Source organism: Trachurus japonicus, chromosome 15 (genome assembly GCF_045865225.1).
Source record: "Trachurus japonicus isolate A0001 chromosome 15, Traja_1.0".
NCBI classification, from domain to species: Eukaryota; Metazoa; Chordata; class Actinopteri; order Carangiformes; family Carangidae; genus Trachurus; species Trachurus japonicus.
The window spans coordinates 20,932,631-20,955,662 of NC_140921.1; the positions used below are offsets into that span (position 1 = coordinate 20,932,631).

Genomic DNA, 23,032 nt, shown 5'->3' on the forward strand with positions numbered 1-23,032 from the left:
GGACATGAGCAAGGACTAAGGTGATCGTGTGGCAGGGAAAGAAAAGCTGCTAGCACAGTTTGAATCATTTTGTTGTGCTTTGAACTGGGCTAACGCTTAATCACAGTAAAACCATGCTTAGGCAGTGCCCTCTTCTGTCCAAGCTATGCTATTATATCTTTTCTTTTTTTATTTGTGGAAGCAATTTGTTATGCACTAAAATATCAAATGGGTAGGAAACAGATTCATTAGCTATAGTTTAAATAAGGTTTCTTTAGCTTTTGTGTTCATATCTCATGTATGAGGATGGTTTTTAAGTTTCCTGTGCATGATAAATGATGCAAATGTTCACAACAACTTCCCAAATTTCAGTCACAAAAAGAAGATTAGAGAGATCAGAAAGAGAGAGAAATTAAATTTCCTTTATATAAAATGCGAGAGGGAACATTTTCTTTTTGGTTGAATTTCCAGCATTTGATACCTAACTATGCATATAAAGTATATAAAACAAAACAATAGTACCATAATGTAAACTATATTGACAACTATGATAAAATGACACATTTGTAGTGGTTTTATTTTTGTTTTTTGTTTTAAACATAGGCTAAAAGCATAACTCCTGTGACCAGTACAGTCAGCTTACAATGGGCCGTGTTGAGTGAAATTCCAATCGACTAATAAACCACAAATATTTGTAAAATAAACAAATATAAATTCATTAATCCCCAGTAATACCTGCAGGACCTGTAACCAACGGCAGTTTTGGGTCGCTGTCCTTCCTCCACAGGGGTCGCTGTAGCTAATTTAGTCCGGACTGTGCCCTTTAACTCTGACGTCAGCTTTCCTCCACGTTGGCCGCACATGCGCAGAGCGCCCGGTCACCTGCTGGAGATCAGAGCCGAACAAGGAAGTCTCCCACTGAGGAGGACTGGATGACAGGCTGAGCAGAAACTAAATACACCTCCGCCGGATTGTAGTCGTTTGCTCGTCCGCTCCCAGCCACGTCGGCGCGACAAGATGTTTAAAAAACTGAAGCAGAAGATAAACGAGGAGCAGTCCCCGCAGAGGAGTGCGCAGTCACCACAGCAGGCCCAGGTTGGTTGTTGTGTTGTGTTGCTGGGAGCTAACTGGCTAAGCTAACGTCTGTTTACACTGCTCAGGCAGCCAGCTCAGCAAGAGAGCTGTTGTTTCCTTGACGTCTTAGTTCAGTTCTCCGAAACAAATATATCTTATTAAATATATCTCTTTAACACAACTAGATAAGCTGTAAACGTTTCTCAACTTGTGTTGTATCTTGGTTCTTGTGCTTTTTTGTAAACGTTAGCACAATGCTAACTCGATTAGCCGTCTGGCTTAGCAGTTAGGATGGTGCGTTCAAGTAAACTTGTAACATGTAAATCTCGTTGTTCCGGTTACAAATAAACAGAAACCAATCCCTGAATGTCATAGCAGCCGAGACACTCCAGGAACCTGCACTGTAAATGACCCCAGACCATATGGGCGTGTCTGTTTTGTGTCACTAACATGGTCTGCATGTGCATGTCAGCTGGCAGCTTTACTTGACACATACAAGTCCTGCCACTGACAGGCATCTGATATCATTGTATCCGGTTGTAAAAGGGTGGAGACTAGGCCAAAATACAAAATTAAAGTGTTAGTCATGTCTTTGCTTGTCAGGTTCAACCTGTTGGTTAGTTGGGTACTTAACGTCCTCATTTGAGTCTGGCCAGTTTGCTGTTATCTTAAATCTTAATCTTAAAAGCAAGCAATACTGTACGTCTTTGTCTACTGGTATTAATGGTTTGAGCAGCTCTTGCAAATTGTGCATTGTGTGGGACAAGTTTGTCTATGTTTACCTTTCCTGCAGACAGGCCTTTGTCTTGACTTGAGTTGACTGTGTTCAAAGGTGGCAATAGACAAACAGTGGGGTTCAATGACAAGAAAAGATAAGAGCAGTTTTACATTAACCCAGCACTTAATTCTCTAAGTGTCACCAGATAAAGAATAAAGTGCATACCGGTAGTTATGATTGTGTCTTATTTAGAGAGAGGGGCTATGTATTTGTAATACAAATATGTCGTTTTGTTTATTTTAGCAGGTGGGCTCTGGTAATCGGCGCAGCAGTCAAACAACCCCATTTCAACAGGATGGCTCACCATCTCCCAGTGACAGAGAGGTGGGTATGGCTTCAGCCTGTGTTGATATAATTATGTAATGTGTATGTGATATCTTTCAACTCAAACTGCAGCCTGCACAGATGCCATGTCCTCTCCCCTGCTTTTGTTCTAATTTACAGCACACAGAGTAATGTCTCGTGTCAGTCCACAAAAATCTGTCATGTGCTCTGCTTCACGATCTCTCAATAACAAACCAGTGCATTTTGGTTGCTGTGTTGAGTGAAAAGTAAATCCAAGACCTGGTAGGACTGTCTATTTTTTTTTTAGAAACTGTAGGCCCGTGATCATTTCCGCTTTTCACAGTTTGTTCATGTAATAAAAGGCATGCACATTATGCCCTGCGCTCATTCCCCAAGCATTTTTACTGAACAGTAGCCGTTTCTCTACTTCAGGTGACGAATATATCACCACTAATTTCGCGAGAACAAATGAACTGAAATAACCTTGTGATAATTGATGTTGTAGATCAATCAGCACTGTGATCACACAGGTACACAGGTACAGTATGGTGTCTTACGTTTTCCCTTCATTTAACCGCATGGATGTTCACATGGGACAATGAAGTCAAACTGATTATTACAAGGCATTTTGATGCTTTTCTTCAGGAGCATTTGGCCAATAATGATTAATGGTTTGTTCAAAGCCTTGTAACATGAACAAATCATTCGCACTTTAAATCCAAACATCATCATTTAACAGTACAGGTTATATTTCACAGCCATGATATATCTGCTCATTTTAAAGAGGCTCATTTAGAGGCAGTGGGAAGTACATTTTAACGGAAGTGCTCAGACCGTATTTCAGCATGTGTATGAATAATTTATGTATCCTCTCCTCAGTGTTTTTCTTTCTCGGGTGAGTTGTTGTAATATTCCCCCCCTGTGGATATGGGCAAGTCAATGCAAGACTTCTTTGATTCATTAGACGGAGTTAGGTCGGCCGTGAGGTATTGACAGCAACTGATATGGATGATGCAACATATGGTAAAAGGTTTATTTTAGAGCTGAAATATGGATGTTTACAGTCTCGACTGTTTGATCTCTAGCCCAAAAAAACGGGCTAAGTTACTTATTCATGACAGGTTTTCTACACTGCAGCACTGGAGTAGTGACAGTGTCCCACTTGTTCAGGTTTCTTTGCTTTCTGCTGGAAGCAAAGACGTGTAGTTGCTTTTTGGGCCCATGTGCTCTCAACGTAGAAGCTTCTCATCATCGCAGCATCTTTTTTCACCTCACAAATCTTGAGCACTTTGACACACTCTGCAGGCGTCAAGCTGGCCTACTTTGCCTAATTTATCCATTAAAGTAATAACTCCAGACGGCCTGCAGAGATGTCAAACTGTTATTCATGACATTAATGTTGATTGAGTGTCTCACTTTCCCGCTTTTCTTATTTTTCTTCCTCTTTCATGTAGTCTCTCTCCCTCTTGTCTCTCTCTCTCTTCCTGTACTCTCTCAGTCTTCTTCTCCATCCATCTCAGTCTCTCTCACCCAGCCTCGTCTGGACAGTCTGGCTAGACACTCCCTCCAGCGCTATTTCACTCTCATGGTGTTGTTTTTCTCATTGCTCTCTGTGTTCCTCTCCTTTCCCCACCTCTCGTCCCGTTACTGCACTGACGGGGTCAGATGCTGGCTGGGATGATAGCAGAGCCCGCTTTTCTCTCTGAGTATACTATCTTTGCTCTGGACCATTCAAAACAACCCAAAACCGCCCAGGTAGCCAGTGTGGTGAGTTTGTCCTCACGTCCTGTCTCCTCCTCCTCCTCCTCCTCCTCCTCCTCTTCCTCTTCCTCCTCCTCCTGCCCTGTTCCTTCCTCCCATCTCCGCGCCTTTGGGGAATCGGTAGAGGACTGTGGCCCGAGTAGGGACAGCTTGTTCCCTGCTCTCTGTCTCCTGTTTCCTTTGGATTTAGCAACAAGAAGGCATCTCATATCTAGGCTAACCCTGCATCTCATGGGGTCTACACTGCGGTGTAGAAGCTTGTGTGCTTTCTGTCATCTGTTGGTTTTATTGCCCTATCTTTCAGTTATTATGATCCGTCACAGAATTGAATATTGCCTCCCTGTCTTTAGGTGTCCTTAGTTGCTTGCCTTATAGACCCTCAACACCTTGTTATGTTGCCCAATGGCCTTTATCCCTCCTCCCTGTGAGTCTGTTTATTTGGAGAGTTAATGTTGTTAATCATTGTCCAAGTTATGGGAAGCCTTCATAAACAGTTGAACTGTAAATCGCTTGTAACTCTTCCAAGTAAACAAACACCTTTTGTAGATGCCTTTTATTTCATAAATATATCTACAGTATATTCAGAAGTGTTGCAGAAATGAAGCATTTGGGGTTACATGTGAGAATACCAATAATTTATTATGGATGCATCTTTCAAGCAATTTTGCCTGTAAATGTCTGTGATATATTTAATATAATAATGTAAAATATTAGATGTAAAAAGCTAATCTTGTTTTGCCCACTGCTTCACGTGAAGCATATATAAGTAGCTACTTGTGGGCCGTGGAAAACATTATCTATTTTAAAAATTAAAATTTTAAATGCTAAAAGAGAAACAAAATGTTATATACCCCAAGCTTTCTATCCAAGGTGGTTTATATTGTAGTTGACCCTTGTTGTTGGTATTTTATATGTTGGTAGCCTCTTCGACTAAGGCCAGTTACCGTCAGTGTTTACTGATGCTCGTAAGGACATACTGGTAAAGTGGGTCAGTGTTTTGAGTCTTGAGCTGTCGCTCTTTATTACATCCAGGCTAAATGTTATTGAAAAAGCTGCGTTACTTACCTAAACCTTTCCTGCAGTTGATATAACCTTTGTTGGTCCTTGTCAGTAAGGAGCTGTAAAGTGGATCAGAGGATTGTTGGTTCACTGTTTAGAGAGTTTGTGTTGCACAGTCACAGATTGCGGTTAATGGTTATCCATAAGTACCTTAAATCCATCCAGTCTTTCTCATGTTCCATCAACATCTACAAAAACCTGTCAGTTTGTCATTACATTTGGTTGATTGCTGAATCCTACGATAGCTCTTCTTTTTTTTATGTTTTATTTTGGAAATACTGTACAACCTTGTCGTTCCAGCAGTGTTTTTCATTTGACCCAATACTTCAACCTCTGAAGATTTTATGCAGCTGGTACTTCAACTAAGCTGTAATATGAACAACCATTGTGAGTCACAGGTATTTGGATTGAGAACTGATTTGGATTTGGAGTATCATTTGTCCCCCAAAAATAGACTCTACTGTAAGCTTTCCTGAATTAGATCCCCATGAGCCCTTGTGTCCAACTTTGAACAGTGACAAGTGTCTATAAGTGGAGCAACACTAGTGCATGTGCGTCATCGTGTGGGTGTGGAAGAACAAAACAAAGCTCATTCCTAATAAATATTGATTCGTAGTTTTTCTGGTGGAGAAAAACACATGTGGTGTCTATCTTGTCTTGGTAAAGTCTCTGACTCATCAATATTTATTCATCTAGATATTAACACTGTACAATTAGTGCCTCCTTAATGACCAGTCAGCTCTGTGGTCCCCCAGTCCCAACACACAAACACACACATATTTACAGATTCACAGAATCAAACAACTGCCCAATATACTGAGAAAAATTGACATGAATTTACCTATTTGGTCTTACACCTGCACATACCTGGTAACCAAGTAACAAGCCATGCTGCAGGCTGAGACCTCACCACAGAGACCCAGTTTCAAACACAACCAGGGCTCTTCAAAAAGCAAAAAAAAAAAAGACTCAAGGCCAACAGTGACTACGGGTTCAATAAGAAAAAGAACAGGAAATAAATGCTGAACATTTTGCACTGTAAGGAGTAGCTCGGAGCTGGACAAGGGAGGAGAAAGTTTGCTCACTGTGATCCTGCTTCTAACAAGTCAACTAAACCACCTGTGTCTTTGTGCTCTTGTAATACAGCTGCACACGGCACTGCCAAGCATCTTTAATTCAAATGCCGGCGCTCCGACTTGACTTGACTTATAACTCTCTGTCTGATCTGTCTTCATGGCTGTTCTGTAGAGTCTAGTTTTAACCCTTTTTTGTTTAATGTACAGTAGAGATGCCTTCTTTTTTATGTATATAACCCCTCTGTTTTTTCCAAGTTGCATGAGGGTACCCATTGCCCCTGCATTGCTCCCAGCAATACTAATATTGCTCCCTCCAGAGTAATCAGGGAGAGCCACGCTGGGTGTGGATGACTAACTGGCCCAGGACAGTCACTAGCACAGTTTTCCCCTCTCTCATAATGTCCCTTTTATCTGCAGAGTTCCTCTAAAGGACCGAGCAGGTCTCCCAGAGGTAGCATCAATGGTGATGGAAGTGCCTCTCCTCATGTATGTCTATTATCCAGTTGTTTTCCTACCTCACTGTTTTATTGCTTTTGATTATTATTTGATTAGATTTTGTTTTTTTGTCTCAAATATCCTAACAGAGAGAAGAGCCACAGTCTTTTGCCCAGAAACTGCAGCTAAAGGTTCCCTCCATGGAGTCGCTGATTCGTGGCGGAGCCAGTCGGGCAGAGAACCTGTTCCGCTCTCCCTCTAAAGAGAGCCTGGTCCGCAGCTCGTCACGTGAATCTCTGACACCTTTGGGAGAAAATGACTCCCCGGGCCCGCCGACATATGATCCCCCTTCAGATATTGAGAGTGAGGCTGAGGAGCCACCAGGAAGCGCCGAGTCCCTTTCCAAAGAGCAGCTGTTGCACCGACTGCTTCGGGTGGAGAGGAGTTTGGGGAAATACAGAGGGAAGTACTCAGAGGTGAGACACACACGCAAAGTTGAGCTTATTAACTTGTGTAGTGGATACACTCATTTAACTATTGTCAGCTCAGTCATGATCTGTACTTTCTCCCTCTTTCTTATTCTTTTACGTACCTCCACTTCCACATCATACAGCTGGTCACTGCGTATCGAACAGTACAACGAGATAAAGAAAAAACCCAGGTAATTATACACAATTTAATATTTATATTCATCTCACTAGGCATTTCAGAACAAATATCTGATGTATCTTGAACTGATCAAATGTTCATCTCTGCTCTTCCTCCCCTCAGGTCATCCTCAGTCAGAGTCAAGACAAAGCTCTCCGGAGGATAGGGGAGCTGCGAGAGGTACAACTATAGCTATTAGTATGAGCGTTGTCTTTCTAGGTGAAGACAATGAATGAACATATTGAATGGTCTCTACTAGGAGCTTCAAATGGACCAGCAGGCCAAGAAACATCTGCAGGATGAGTTTGATGCTGCGCTTGAGGAGAAAGACCAGATGATCACTGTGCTCCAAACACAGGTCAGTGCCGCAGTTTCTGAATGTTAGACTACTTCAGTAGCTTTAGATGTTCACAAGTTAGCTAAGCACGGCTTCATATTTCACAGAAAATCAATCACACATTTTAATTTTATCAACTAATGGATGGAGTCAACACAGTGATATCTCAAATAAAAAAAAAGAAGAAGCAATGACTGTTTTTTTTATCAAACAAAATCAATTAAAAAAGTGAGATTGTAGAGGCCAAAAAACAAACTACTCACCTCGTTTTAATCTTTTTAGTAATTTTGTTTGCAATCAGTTTTGTTGACACATTTATTTTATTATAAAAAGCTAATATGAATAAATTTACATTTGACACTTAATCAGAAGAGGGATTTTACTCAGCATGATTCATTTTGATGTTATGATGTTTTATACAACTTTATTTCTTAGAACTTGACCTGTACTTACAACATTTTCAAAATGGTACAAATTAAAACGAAGAAAAACAAGCCGTATGATAAATGCTTAAAGATAAATGTACAAAGTTATGTTTGTTTGTCTTGGCAGGTTGCTCTGCTGAAGAAACGAGTTAAAGTGGTTTCTGATGGTGCTCTGCCACCTGAAGGTGAGGTCGCTCGCCATGAGGATACTGAAGAAACTGCTTCTGCCACACAAAGTCCTTCTAAAGAGGGAGGAGTGGAGCTTGAAGCCTCTGAGGGTAAGAATACACTTTATATGAATTTAGTTTAGAGCAAACTCAACGTGAAGATGATTGTGTGTGATTTGTATACAACATTTTTTACAAACTAATGACACTTTTAACTAGTGCAATGTGTTTTCTGGACAGGAGAGGGCAACAGTGACCCAACCAAACTTATGGAGGCTCTCCAAAAGCGAGTGAAGAGGCAGGAAAACCTCCTGCAGAAGTGTAAGGAAGTGATGCGCACACACAAGGAGCGGAGCGCCCAGCTGAGCAGCGAGAACGAGACTCTTCAGGAGCAGCTGCAGGAGAGACTGCAGGAGCTGGAGAAGATGAAGGTAGCTAACTTCGTCTTTAATGATACAGAAGCGTAGGTCTTCATACTGTAATATTAGGCCATTTCCAGTCAAATTGGACCATACATTTTAGAAATGATCTGCTTACACACTTTGTCAATAAAGTATCTGCAGAGGCTCAAAGTAGATCATCATTTCAAAGCAATTTCCTGGCAACAGTTTCTCACTAGAAATTGATGTGGCGGTAAACTGCAATTACCAAGAGGTTTCAAGTGGAGCTGGGCTGAGACGCTGCAAATGACTGAGCAGTGTGTTTATGTGGTGCTGCAAAATTTCTTTATGGCCCACTGATAATGTGACTCCATTATCTCAGTGACACAGTGGATTGCTGTGGTTCTCGGTGTCCTAGCATCCAGATTCTCTGGCTACGGCCCAGGACGAGGGTTCATGTCATGTCAGTGTGACACGACTGAACCATTGTTTTCATTGATGTCAAAACATTTAGTTTCAGTGGTATGATCGGCTTGTTTAGCTTGTCCGTAGCTGCTCTGATGTTCTGCAGCGTCTGATAACAAATGTTTGTTGTCACAAAGACACTGTGATAACACGCAGCTTTTTCTGTGGCTGTACGTTGATTGACTCGCTTTCATTCGATGCCATCATTTTTATGTTGAGTCTGCACTCTGTTTGGGAGTGGGGCCTTTCCTGTGTCGGGAAAAGCAGAGGTTAACAGGCGTTTAGTCCTCTTAAGCAGCATGAAGGCATCCTGGAACTGCTGGGCTGAGCTGGGCTGTGCTCATCCCCTGCCTCAGACAAATACCCCATAAAACAGACCATGTGTCTGTGATTCCTGACCCTCAACTCAAGGATATTTGAATTCATTATTTACTTCCTGGTTAAAAGACCATTCTGTCATATCTATTGTGTTGTACACAGTAAAAAGCTTCATTTCTCACATCCTTGTTGTGAAGTTTTGAACGTCAGCTGTTAATGGAAAGGTCGCTCAGAGTCCCATGGCCTGTGACACACATAGATCAAACAACCGAGAGCCGTCCCAGCATTTCCTGTTTAGCCACCGCTGGTTAAACTGCGGTGGCAAAGCGGCATGGCGAGTACATGCCACTGCTGTTAAACTGGGCTATAATTTGGGTCAACTTGTTGGTTCAGCAGAGCTTGTGTACACTCTTGAGTCGTTTGGCTTGTGGGTGAGGCATCCTGGGTGGTGCAGAAAACATCTCATTTTGAAGTTATCTGATCAAAGCACATAAAGAATATGAGCCTGAAAATCAGAGCTGAGCCCACTGTGTACTGAGGTATTTGTCAGATGGAAATATTTGATCTTATCTGAAATTGAGTCAAGTGTGTTTTTTTGTCTTAAAGGAACTGCACACAGCAGAAAAGACAAAGTTGATCAATCAACTGCGTGATGCCAAGAACCACATTGAACAGCTGGAGCAGGACAAGGTGGGTGAAGAGGTTTTCAGTCTCCTCTTGATTGAAGGTCCTGCAGATTCAGTTGTGTCGGGAAACCAGAAGTCTGTTTTCACTCTGCCTCGGCCACCTTGAAGCCCCATATTGTTTCTCTTAACCTTTGACCCCCGGCTCTGCAGAAAGGTCAACAGCTCATGATATCTCTGTGAGGGACACTGCAAGCACAAAGTCAAAGACAATTTCAGTCATGGGGCTCGAGTTAGGATGCAAAAACAGAGAGATGGCGCTCATCAGAGCAACATTAAACTCAGTATGGAGTCATTTGCTCAGGTTGCACAGTTAAATGGTTGACTTTCTTTTATTGCTGTTTATGACTCTTTGCTGGCCTTCAGGGAATGGTCATTGCTGAGACAAAGCGCCAGATGCATGAGACCCTGGAAATGAAAGAAGAGGAGATTGCTCAGCTCCGCTCGAGGCTCCAGCAGGCCACTGCCCAGAAAGAAGAATTACAGGAGCAGAAGGAAAAAGCTGAGAAATCAGGTCAGTTGAATTCATTTCTGTTGATATTTAGTATTTAGGATGCCGTCTCTGAATATGCTATTAAATTTTTTGTTTTATTTCTCCTACACAGCATTTGAGGAACTTGAACGGGCGTTGGGTGTAGCTCAGAGGGCAGAGGAGGCCAAAAAGCAGCTGCAGGTTCAGCTGGAGGAGCATGTGAAAGCGGTGGAAAGGGCCAGTGAGGAGGAGAGGAAGAGTCTGCAGCAGGAACTCACACGAGTCAAACAGGAGGTGGTCACTATAATGAAGGTCATTTTGCAGACTTGTTATGTATTTTCATTTTAATGAAGTCAGTAGCACAGTGCAAAGGAAAATGTATTGAGTTTGATTTTCATTGACCTTTGATCATGCACTGATATTTATTTTATTGATATTTACAATATCTGAGAATGCTGTACATTGTGTTAAAGAGCACAAAGGCACTTTATAAATCAGGTTTTCTATTATTATTTTTTAATTATATTAGACATCATCAGAGGAAACAGTGGCAGGTCTGGAAAAACTCCACACTGAAGCTCTGGCTGCTAAAGAAGCAGAGACAACTGCCAGAATCAACAAAGCTGTGGTAGGTGCCAAATGTTTTCATTCATTAGATTTTGCAGTATAAACAAGTAAATCAGATGAAAAACAATCACTTTAAAGCTTGATTTGACATGCTTGTGTTGCTTAGGAGGAGTGCAAAGAGGAGTTTGCCCAGTTAGCCAAGGAGCGGGAACAGCAGGCCTCTCTGGCTCTGGAGGACGCAGAGTTACAGAAGACGGCTCTGAGGACAGAGGCTGAGAACAAGGTTAAAGACATACAGCTGGAGCTGGAATCTGCGAGGACTGTGAGTTTTGTGTTTCACATTTTTGTTCACTTTCATATCAACCGATAAACAAAAATAACAGTTGCATTATCTGATTTTGTGCATTTGTTTATTTGGCAAACTTCAAGCCTTACGGAAAAGTTTACACACACACTCACAGACAGCAGGTGATGGAGGATTTCAAGTGTGTTTCTACTCCAAATCACAACATTGTACTATAAAACAAGTAAATTGATGATTTTTTTTAATATTGTAGTGTCTTCCGTTTCTTTTTTTAAATGGAAAACCTCACACTTATCATTGTTTAAAAATTATCTTGTCTTATCTGTCATCAAGCTGCATTCTTCTAAATGAGTTTAAATGTAGTGACTATGTAATATAAATCTCACATGTATGTGATTGCAGAGAATATTGGAGCTGGAGAGCTCTCGGGAGAAGATCTCACAAGATGGATCAAGTCTATCCGATGAACTCTCCAGTCAGTTGAATGAGCTGAAGGATAAACACAAAGAGCAAATCTCTGCATTAGAGGAAAAGCACCAGGAGCAGCTGGACAAGCACAAGGATACCCTTACCCAGGAGCATAATGCTGCTGTCGAGGAGCTCAAGGAAAAACACAGAGCTGAAATGGAGACCCTTCTGAAGGACAAAGAGGTGCAGTTCCAGGGACACGTTGAGGACATGAACCGGAAAACATTAGAGAAACTGGATGCAAAGCAGGCAGAACTAGAGGCGCTGTCCTCTGAACTCTCTGAGGCTTTATCAAGTAAACAGCTTCTGCAGGAGAAGTTGGTGGCGGCTGAAGATGCTCAAAGTTCAGCGGAGAAGGAGCATGAGAAGAGTTTTCAGGATCAGCTGATAAAGCACAACGAAGAGCTTGCAAACATCAAACGTGAGCACGAGCAGTCACTTGGAGGGATAGAGAAAACTCTGAAGGAGGAACTTAATGCGTTGAAGATTGTTCTGAGGGAAAAGGAAAAGGAAATTAAAGAACATATCCTTAAACAAAAAGCACTACAAAAGGACTCGCATTCCACTACACAAGAACTAAATGTCAAGGTTAAGGAAGTGGGCGAGCTGCAGCAGAGTTTATCTCAGCTCCAGTCAGAAAGTGGGAGCTTAAAGGTGTCCAATGCACAGTTGAGCAAGATCACACAGGAACTTGATCAATGTAGAACAGACTTGGCAGCTTTGGAGCGTCAGCTAGAAGTTGCAAAGAATGATTGTCAAGAAAAAGAGAAATCATTAATAGAACTAGAGCAGCAGTTACAACAGACTAAAAAGGAGCTCTCAGAGCAGGAGAAGTCATTCACTGCCCAACTGAACACTAAAAAGGAGGAACAGACACGCATCAAGAAACAGTTTGATGATGAAAAAGCTGCCCATGAGAAGAAGATGAAAAATGTTAAAACTGAGATGGAAAATAAGCTGAAATCACAGGAGACAAAACTGGAGAAGTTCAAGCATAAAGCCAAAGAAATGCAGGAGAATTTTAAGAAAAAGCTTCAGCAGAATGAGGAGAGCATGAAGAAGGAACTTGCAAAGAAGGAGACAGAGCTTCAGCAGAAAGAGCAACAGATTCAAGAGAAAATTCTTGAGATGGCACAAAAGAGCTCCCAAGGCCTCAGCAGTGCGATGACAGAGCTGCAGGCCAACCATAAGGAAGAATTGGAGAAGCTTCGTGGCACACATAAACATGAGATTGAAGAGCTGGAGCGTCGCTGGCAGGAGAAATGTGGACAGCTGGAAGAGGAGACGATGGAGAAGCACTCTGTCATTCTACAGGAAAAGGCCCAGGAACTGGAGGAATTATCACAGCAACTCACCAGAGGCAGAGAGGAGAATAAGCAAGTGATGTGTGAAATAAAAGACCTAAAGGAGGATCTGGCAATTCGAGAAACCACGGTGCAGAAGCTGCAGGAAGAACTTAACGAAGCGGCGGTCAAGCTGGAAAGTTTGTCTCAGGGTGAAGCACTGCTGAAAGATCAAATGGAGTCGGTGGAGAGGAACCTCAACCAAGCTATGAATGAGAGAAACGCCCTCCAAGACAAGCTCAACACAACAGAGGAGGAGAGTAGAGACAAGGTAAAGACCTTGTCAGACAAGTTGGAAGAAACGGAGAAGCAGCTCAAAACGCTGGAGGGCTCCAGATGTAAGGAAAGCGAGGACTTACAGAGTAAATTTGAGGAAACCTCCACTCAGCTACAAGCCAAGGAAGCAGAGTTCCAGCAGCAATTAATTATGATCAGCAACCAAATGGAGCATTACTGCAAGGAGGTTCAGTCTAAAGTGGAGTGTGGATCTAATGAACTGAGTCAAAGAGTCGAATGTCAGGTGAAGGAGCTCAACGATAGACTGCTCCGTAGTCAGAAGAAGGTTGGACATCTCAAAAACATCATCCTCACTAAAGCAGACAGAATTTGCACTTTAGAGGAGACTCTCCGTCAGCAGACTGAAGAGAATAAGAATCTATGCATTTCATTAGAACAGGTGACTGCTCAGGTAAATGCTCACACGGAGCATATGAACGCCTTAACACATGAGAAGGAGGATCATTCTCAGTCTATCAGCGAAAAAGTTCAGAAAATCAAGGAACTGAGTGAAGCAAACAGAATCATATCAGAGAGCGCGAAGGCGAATGAGACGCACATCAGTGACTTGAAAAATCAGCTAGCAAGTAGCATAACAGAGAAGGAGGAAGCCATAAATCAGCTGAAGCAGCAGTTTAATGAGGAGAGACAGCAGGCCGCTCTTCAAACGAAGGAGACCACGGAGAGATTAGAGCAGGAGAGGACAGCTGCATTAGAGCAGGCAGATGCGCTCAGGGTCAGTCTGTCTGAGAGCGAGAACAAGTTCACCCAGAGTGACAACACTATTACGTCTCTGCAGGCCAGGCTCGGGGAGCTGGAGCAAAAGATCTCTGAAAAGGATGAAGCCCTGCAGAGGCTGTCGGCGAGTATTGACAATCAGTCCATCAGCAAGTCTGAGATGGACCAGGTGTTGAGCGAGAAGGAGCAGAAAGTCAGCGGACTTACCTCGGAGTTGGAGGGCTGCATCAGCCGACTCGACGAGCTCCAGGAGCAGTTGGCCTTAAAGACGAAAGAGTGCGAGCAGCTCACGGCCGACCTGAAGCAGCAGCACAGCGTCAGGGAGGGCGAAAAGAGAGAGCTGGCCGAGCAGCTGCAGCAAAACGGTAACTTAGAGAAGGAGATGGCAGAAAAACTCAACTCCCTCCAGGAAGACAACCAGAAGAGTAAACGCGAGCTCGAGAGTCAGAGGGAGGAATTTGAGAGGATGAAAGACGACATTAACAAGAGCAAGGAGGAGGGTCTGAAGGCAGCCGAGGAGAGGTTATCTGCAGAGAGTGCGAAGAAAGTGTCAGATCTGAAGAAGAAAGCGGAGCAGAAGATCGGTCAGATTAGAAAACAGCTGACAGCTCAGCTTGAGGAAAAAGAGCAGACGATCAAGGCTCTTCAGACGAGTTTGGAAGAACTCAAGAACAGCGAAACGTCCGGCAGACAACAAACTGAAGGGTTAGAGGAGAGGGCGAAATCGCTGGAGGATGCTCTTACCAAGCTTAAAGAGGAACAGGCGAAACAAGTGGAGCAGATTCTCAGTAATGAGAAGCTTGAGAAAGAAAAGTCTTTAGAAGAATTGAAGAACGTGTATGAAGAGAAGATGTCTTTGCTTCAGAAAGAAACGGCACAACAGGAGGAGCTCAAAGAAGCCGCGTCGTCACTGCATGAAATCGAGGCAAAGCTGAAAGAAGCAGAAGAGCAGAACGAAAGCCTCCTCACAGAAATAAGCCGACTGAAAGAAGACGTGCGTGAGAAGGAAGTCCAACTCGATCAACATCTCAAGGTCCAAAACCAACCACAACTTGAGGCTGAGATGAAGGTGGAATGTAGCAGTGCACCGCTAACCAGGAGCGCGATGGAAAATGAGATGGAAAACCACTCTCCGACGGAGGAGGTGGACGGCAGTGCTCTGGAGTCGCTCAAGAACAAACTGAGTCAGGTGACGAACGAGAAGGACAAATTCTACAAGGACTTCACGAGTTTACAGAAAGACATCCGACTACTGAGGAAGGAGCACGAACAGGAGCTAGAATACTTGAAGAAAGAGTTGTTAGAGACGAATGAGAAAAAGCTGAAGTGAGTTCATTAAAGTCAAATTAATGAAAGTCATTTATAATAACTCATTAAAATAAAAACTAAGGGGCTGCAATTCATTTCTTGTCTGTAAATAATTGCTGATTTGACTTTGCTCTCTGTCGTAAACAGAGTGGAGTTGGAAGACATGGAAATGAAGCACAATTCTGCCCTCAAGCAGTTAATGAGGGAGTTCAACACACAAATGGCCGTGAAAGAGAAGGAGCTCGACACTGCAGTGAAGGAAGCCATCGGTGAGGCTGAAGAAAAAACATCCTCCATTCATCAAATTACAGTCACAATAAATACTGCTGTGTCATAACACACGAGAAATGAATGATTAAAATCATTCTTTTTGTTGTGGTCAGGTCATATTAGTGTATTACAGCCTCCTTTTGAAGAATCTGAATAATTGCTTTAAAATGGGAAAAGCAAGGAAAATATGATTTTTCTTTCATGTACAAAATTGAGGTGGAATAACTACAAAGAAACATTTTGCATTATTAAATCTTAACCCGGGGTGGAAGCAATGAAGGCATCACTGCATTAGGAAACAGTTGATCTGAAGCGCCATGTTTCCTTGTTTCCCCCATGTTCAAATCAGACGTGATGTGAGCGAGCGGTTTGGAATATGACCTTTTGGTTTTCTCATGTGCCAACTCTGGCTTCTTTCATGTTCCTCGTTACAGCGAAAGCGCAGAGCGTGGAGGCAGAGCTCATCACCACCCATCGCGAGGAGGCCAGCGAGCTGAAGAAGGCGATTGCCCAGAAGGAGGACGATTTGCACAGAACTGTTAAGAAATATGAAGAAGTTATACAGGTATTGTAAAAAAAGAAGATAAAACGAAAATAAAAACCCAACTTTTTATAGGTTGACTGTGTAAAGGAGACTTACCCCACCCTCCATTTGGAAGCAATCACTGCACTAGTTGGCAGCTTAGTTAGTCTTAGTCTAAAGCAGCAGTTCCCAGCATTCTTTGTCAGACATGCCTCATAGACCTGTCAGATGAACTCAAGTACCCTTCCTGGACACCACCAGTCATGCTCCAGTCCAGATGTTTTTACTTGAAACGGCTGAACATAGAATATTTAACTATTAATGATACAAATGTGCATGTAATAGAGGAGGGTATGATACATCTTCTCATACAAGTGAGTAATAGACGGTGGATGTTTCAATCATTTATCCATCATCCATCATTTGACTCGCTCATCAGTGGACACCTGCTTGATGAAAAGACTATTTTAGTGTTTTGGTATAAACTCGTCACCTTCACTGTCTCCAGACATAATAAGGGTGGGAGGTCTGAAATAAGGCAGCAACTTGACCAACATAGCTGAGATGTGATGCTGAGATGACACATAGGAAATGACTCAGCTATTGTTATTACAATTTTCTTTTTCTTTCTTTTTCAGAGTCGAGAGGAGGAGATGGGAGAGCGAGTGTGGCAGGTTCAGAAGGAACTGGAGCAGTTGCAAGCAAGGAGCCATGGCTCTGCTGAGGTACAACCCTGTGTGACCGACCTAGCACCTATTCATCATCGGTCATCACACATCTGTGATTGGTTTTACAACAGGACATTGTACCATTTATGCAGGTGTAGGAATAAATACCTGCAGCAATCAAAGCCCATTATATATGAGACTGGAGGTTTAGATTAGATTTATATTGTGGCTCTGTTGAAGCCATACAGTAAGTCACTTCACAGTGGCTGCAAGAAATAACAATGGCTGTATGAACTCATCATTTTTCAGTTCCCTTATGGGACGGGATGGAGTCTGATGGAAGCATTACTAGTCTTGAATGACGGTTTAATCCCGACGCATTATTGTGTCAGTGCCACGAGGCCCTTTCGGTTGCCTCATTATTTGAAAGTTCACATCCAGGTTAACAGACTTAACAGTTCTCGGTTGACTTTTCCTTTGTCTTGTTTCGTAATTGAAGGATTTTGTCTAAGAGCTCTGGGACAATTTGCTTACATACTTTGCTCTGATCAGTGTCTCGCTCCAGTCGTGTGGCTTCTCTCCAAAGCTCACCGGATGCTGTGAAGCTCGTTTGATTCACTCAGGAATGTTCTGCTCGGAAAACAGAGATTGCGAGGCAGCGGCCAGCCTCAATCCCTGTTCTCAATTATCATCATGCGAGGTGATTCTCGGACTTAGATTTATGCCGCGCCAATGCTCCCATGCAAGATGTACGTCCTGGAAGGGGGCCATCTAGAACAAATGTACTCCTGAGAGATGTTTTACCCAGGTGTTGAGGTGCCATGAGACCCCTGCGCTGATTCCTCTACCTTTACACGCATGTCCAGATGCACACAAACACCAAGAATTATGCTGCTCTCTCTGCTGCATTTTTCCCTGGTGAGGTAATAACTTTATGGGTGGATTGTATGGGTTTATGCTCGGGGAGGCCTTTCCTTACTACGGGCCTCACAAGCCATTCTTCATTTAGACAGTAGGTCAGTGTGTCTCACAATAGAGACTGCACTCTTTCCACAAGTTCATGTTCAGTCTGCTTTCCCATAAACAGGCCAAAGCAAACAACGAGTTTGTCCATCTCTCTGTACCTCCTGATTTCATCCACCTGTACAGTATGTGGCTCCCAACATGTCACATGGATATATGTGAAAATAGAGAATATTACTCAAACAGGAGTGGTGGGAACTATTTTCAGCGGTGGATTGATACACAGGACTTGTTAGAACAGCGGATGATTAAGTGGAACTGATCCAAAGTAAACTACAGCGCCGGTGTTCAAGGTAATGGTGCAGCGTGTCACTCTGTCACTATTGCAACACATGGAGCCACACAGCTGCACAAAGGAAGAAGACTTTTTAATAGTTTATTGCCATTTTATTCTTGTTCTTTTATTGTAAAGCAGTAAAGCAAGCAAAGCAGAATATCAGTACAGAATATCAGTATCAGTGTGTGTGTATATACATGTATGTGTATATATATACATACACATATGTATATATATATTATTATCATTTTCTCTGTCACTACACTTCTGTCTTACTCATGCTCAAAGCGTCTTTGAGCACCTGTAAAAGCGCGTTATAAATAAAATGTATTATTATTATAATATTATTATTCTGTTCTAACATACAGTGTCTTCTCTTTTGTCCTATTCATTCTCATACAGATGACCCCAGAAGAACTACAGGTATGTTTGCTGGTTGTTTCTATAAGTTGTACCTAAGCACATATTCCACTGTTAAACTTGCATCATTGATCAGTATATAATATCACTTGACATTAATGCTCTGTCCTCCACCTCAGGCTCAGCTCGCCGAGAAGACCACTTTGCTGAGCGAGGCTCGACTGAAGGAGCAGAGCTTTGTGGAGAGAGTGAGTGTTAGGACCCCATGTGCGCTCTTTGCCGGGGACAAGTGAACACCAAATCCCATGCAGTGTATTCCCAGGATTCTGTGGCCCCCAGCAAGAGCAGCCACTGCTCTCCCGCTGCATCTCCTTAATTACACAGCACATCTGTTTACATTTGGTTTAACCCTATAAACAATCGGAGAAATGCCTCCCACAGTTTTTCTCACACACCTCGTTACTATGCCACACAAAAGATCACCAACAAAATGCAACAATTAGACTAATACATAGAATTAACCCACTGGGGTCAGAAAGAGTTTTTCTTATTAATCTGTGCATGCTTGTATGTTTCTCCACATTAGATTCACTCGCTTGAAGACAAGATTAAATGCTTCCACCGAAACACTGTTGTAACTCATCTTGGAAGCTCATACAAAGGTAACGTTAACACCATGAATCACTTAGTTCTGCTTTATGAGCCAGTTTTCTTTGGGATCAGCACAACAAAGATGCCATATATATTCATATACTGTATTCATATACTGTATATATATATATATATATATATATATATATATGTATATATATATATCACTTTAACTCCAGTATCATGGGAAGGTGCAATATAAACCACATATATCAGTCGTAAATGATATATTGCTTAACTTTTCTTTAGTTTTGGACAGAGATGGGACTAGAGATGCAGAGTGTGTGATGTGTGATGACGTGTGTGTGTGGTCTGGTTTAACTATGCTTTTGAGGACACTTTTGCCAACTAAGTGTGATTTTAGGCTCGCTGGTTAAGATTACAGCTGCGGTTATAATTAGGGTTTGGTGAAGGTTAGAGTAAGGGTTAGGGTTAGACATAGAACCATAGTGGTAAAATGAGGGGGCAGCCTCTCAATGCAGTATAACATAAGTGTATCATAAATGGAAGATTGTGTGTGCGTGTGTGTTTGCGTGCACTCCAGAGAGAGCGTATTTGGAGAGACTGAGTGAATTCTACCCTGCGCTCAGACCTTCCTGGTGTAATAAAGAGAATCTGCTGTCAGAAGGGGGTGGGCTAGGGGGGCGGTGAAGAAGCCATCCTTGGATTTAATGGCTTTTGCAGATCGCGGTCTTAATGTTTCCCACACAAGACCCCGCAGCACACAGACTTCTCAAATCCTCTACATCCAGAACAAGTAGTATATCCAACCTAATGCCTGCTGTACACCGTATTTCCTCCGGGCTGCAGCGCCTATCAGTGAAAGTGCCTTCCACTCACTCTGTTGAGCCGACTTAACCCACCCAGAGCTGTGGGATTCAGGTGGAGGGCCGATCATAGAAGGGGCTGTTGATAAACGGTCTCAGGTCTGTTGCACTGTGATTGGTGGTGTGGTAGAGTCAGCCAGGGCAGCGTGAGGTCAGGAGGACAAAGGCTAAGGGATTTATTGGTGACACATTATTTCACAGAAGAGATCAAAGAGTTGTTTGCACTTCTCTATCACCTTTTCCTCCCCTCCATTTGCGTGGTCCCTCCTGGCACACACAAGCACATTTGGTGTCGTCTGAATGAACATAGCAGATAAACAGGGAGCGAGTGGGTGTTGTTCCATATTAAAGACCTGCTGGGGATGTCTCAGTTGTACAAGCAGAAGCCTAAGTGTTACCAGCCATATCCAAGTTGTAACACTGATTTTCCCATTCATAGTTTTTAGAGGGATGATGATGATGATGTTATCGCTTCAGGCAGGGAATTAAAACTTTCGTTCTTAGACACTTGCAGTATTAAAGTGCTCATGCTGAGTCTCTCCATTCTTTCCTGTGCAAAGAGAGGTGATTTATTTTGTTGCTAACACAAACAAGATGCTGTATTTCACCAGGAAATCTGTCATGATACCCACAAAGTCCCATAGTCCTCCTGGTTTATTTAAAGCAGTTACATTCTTTGTGAAATATTATTCTGATGAGACATTATTACAGCCTTGGTCACATGTGCTTTATAGTATGACTGATAATTAAATGGCCGTTGCTTGTTTTTTCAGATCCTGTATTCAACAGTGCTGATGCATTCTCAGAACCCACTGAGATGGAGTACCTGAGGAAGGTGTTGTTTGAATACATGATGGGACGGGAAACAAAAGTATGCCTTTCTTTCTTTTTATCCTTTGTTTTCTTTTTACATTGTTATACAAAAAGATATTGATGATTTTATTTTTTTAAAGTTGTTATTTTCAAATTTATCTGAATGTAAAACACTGGATCTGGCTCCATCTTGGTCAAAGCTTAAAAACTCCATGGGCATTATGACATCATTTTATTCTTGACAAAGTCTGATGTTGTATTTTGTAAATATATAATGTCTGTAAATGAAACTCACATTGAAATGATAACGGATGTTGTTATCAGAGCTTCAGCCCATCCCATGGTTTTAAGCGAGGAGCATGGGACCATTTCGGAAAGTCTTGTCGTGTCCGGTCTTCTTGGATGAAATTAACAGTGCTCTCCCTCATTAACAGTGCTGATGACACGATCCTAAAGTCAGCGGGATTTTCCCAGCTCCTCAGCAAACAGTTAGTCTTTATGACAACATGGCAGACCTCCCCAGTGTGGAGGATGTCCCCCAGGCTGCCTGCTAGCACATGCATCTTGCATGATGCAGATTTGCCATTTAAAGACATGCTGGCCTTGTTTAGTGTTAGTTGAGCGGTTCGGTTTCCTACACAGCAGCACTGTTTCTGATTAGAGCCTGTGTTTATGGGGAAATGCATGCACCCTGGCAGATAGGCCTGGAGTTGATTATGTATATAGTGTTTTTTCTCCCTGTCTTTTTTTTTCTTGCTGTTGTTGGACTTTAAGTGTCCCAGAACAAGTTTAACGTCATGGTGTCAAAGTGCAAAGAAGATTTGAAATAATAAATGAGGATGAAAAAAATGTTTGACAGAATTCAGCAAAATCAAAACAGATTCTTTGCTCACAAATGAAGATCAGAGCGCAGATTGTTATTCTGTTATTTATTTGTTCTGTGCTTGTCATCTGCAGACAATGGCCAAAGTTATTACCTCCATGCTCAAGTTTCCTCCAGACCAAGCGCAAAAGGTTTTGGACAAAGAGGATTCAAAACCAGTTGTAAGCATCTGTTTACCTGCTGTGGAAATTTGGATGAGCTCAGTCACTGAACTCACCCCCTGCCCTCTGGCAGCTGAAAACATATGAGTACAGCTCTTCTGTAACAGGCACATGACTAACTGAATTAATGTCATATCTGTCCCTCCGCAGCCTTGGTTACGATGAGTGTGATCCGTGTCCTTGTTGATGAAAACCTACTGCTGCTGCTGCTGAAGGGGAAGACTGCCATGGATTTGATTGATTCCTTCTCTCTGCATTTCTTGTCATTTTATGTGTGTGTGTGTGTGTGTGTGTGTGTGAGTGTGTATGGGCACAACTTTGGGCATAAGTTTGTTGTGTGTGTGTATTATGTGTGAATATACGTAAAGGTATGAGGGAATTGTGAGAGAATATGTCAGAAACACAAATCTTCCACAAATCTAGTTTTACTTTGAAAATTAAGTTTAAGTTAATTTATACATTTTAGTCGAAGATGAATGGTTTCCTTATTATTTTAGAATGTGTTCCTACAGATTTTCTTGTGCAATAAATGATATCACTATCATGTATTGATGCTGACGGTCAGTTGATTTATAGGTTACTGTGTTGTGCTGTTGTCTGAATCACTTCCTCTGTAAAACTGTAAACGACCCTTTAACTGTGCACTTGCACCACATTAAGATACTCTGGCCTCTGGACCTTGTTTGTTTAACACAGCTTTTCTATGCTTTATATTTTGTCACTGACACTGGCATAGAAACCCCAAAACACAAAACTGTAAATTGTACGATGATAATTCAAAATGTACTATAGGGCACTATATGACTTGCTATACATTTTCAGACTAACAAATTAAATCTTATTTACAGAACACCTTTTGTCACTGCTGTATCCTTGTTATCTTACAGTGTCTTTAATGTTAAATCCAATCTCTTATCTCATCAGCTGTTTTCACACTGTCTTGTTCCTGTTTAAATAGACTCCTGGAATGCAGACACCACAACAAACAAAGGTTTGACCTTTTTTCTATAATCTATATAATAAATATTATATATAAAAGGCACATAAGCATGGATTTGATCATAGGTTCCCTCATTCAATGATGATCAGAACAAACTTGATTAAATATGTTTTCACAGAATTTGACACAAAACTGAAAAAAATACAGAAAGAAAAGACAAATACAGACTGTACAACATACTGTATCATGAAATTAATGTACGTACTAATGATAATGGATAAGTTTAAAAT

General features: G+C 42.1%; 1 protein-coding gene across 10 annotated transcripts; it reads left to right on the forward strand.

The window, feature by feature from the left end:
• Window positions 1–873: 873 nt before the first annotated feature.
• golga4 (golgin A4) lies at window positions 874–22,652 on the forward strand. 10 transcript variants are annotated; one of them, XM_085800381.1, is made up of 25 exons: window positions 874–1,074; window positions 2,075–2,155; window positions 3,782–3,883; window positions 6,430–6,498; window positions 6,597–6,923; window positions 7,061–7,108; window positions 7,219–7,275; window positions 7,355–7,453; window positions 7,985–8,135; window positions 8,265–8,455; window positions 9,794–9,877; window positions 10,237–10,384; window positions 10,476–10,654; window positions 10,872–10,970; window positions 11,076–11,231; window positions 11,616–15,364; window positions 15,494–15,615; window positions 16,051–16,181; window positions 16,778–16,864; window positions 18,510–18,530; window positions 18,647–18,715; window positions 19,054–19,129; window positions 20,719–20,816; window positions 21,716–21,802; window positions 21,953–22,652. In XM_085800381.1, exons 1-25 carry the CDS (start codon window positions 997–999, stop codon window positions 21,965–21,967), a joined length of 6,324 nt encoding a protein of 2,107 aa, XP_085656507.1. In that variant the 5' UTR covers window positions 874–996; the 3' UTR covers window positions 21,968–22,652. The 10 variants fall into 10 exon arrangements, with proteins under 10 accessions (XP_085656507.1, XP_085656509.1, XP_085656508.1 ...); XM_085800383.1 differs by having other exon boundaries at window positions 10,476–10,636; XM_085800382.1 differs by having other exon boundaries at window positions 2,078–2,155.
• The last annotated feature ends 380 nt before the right edge of the window (window positions 22,653–23,032 follow it).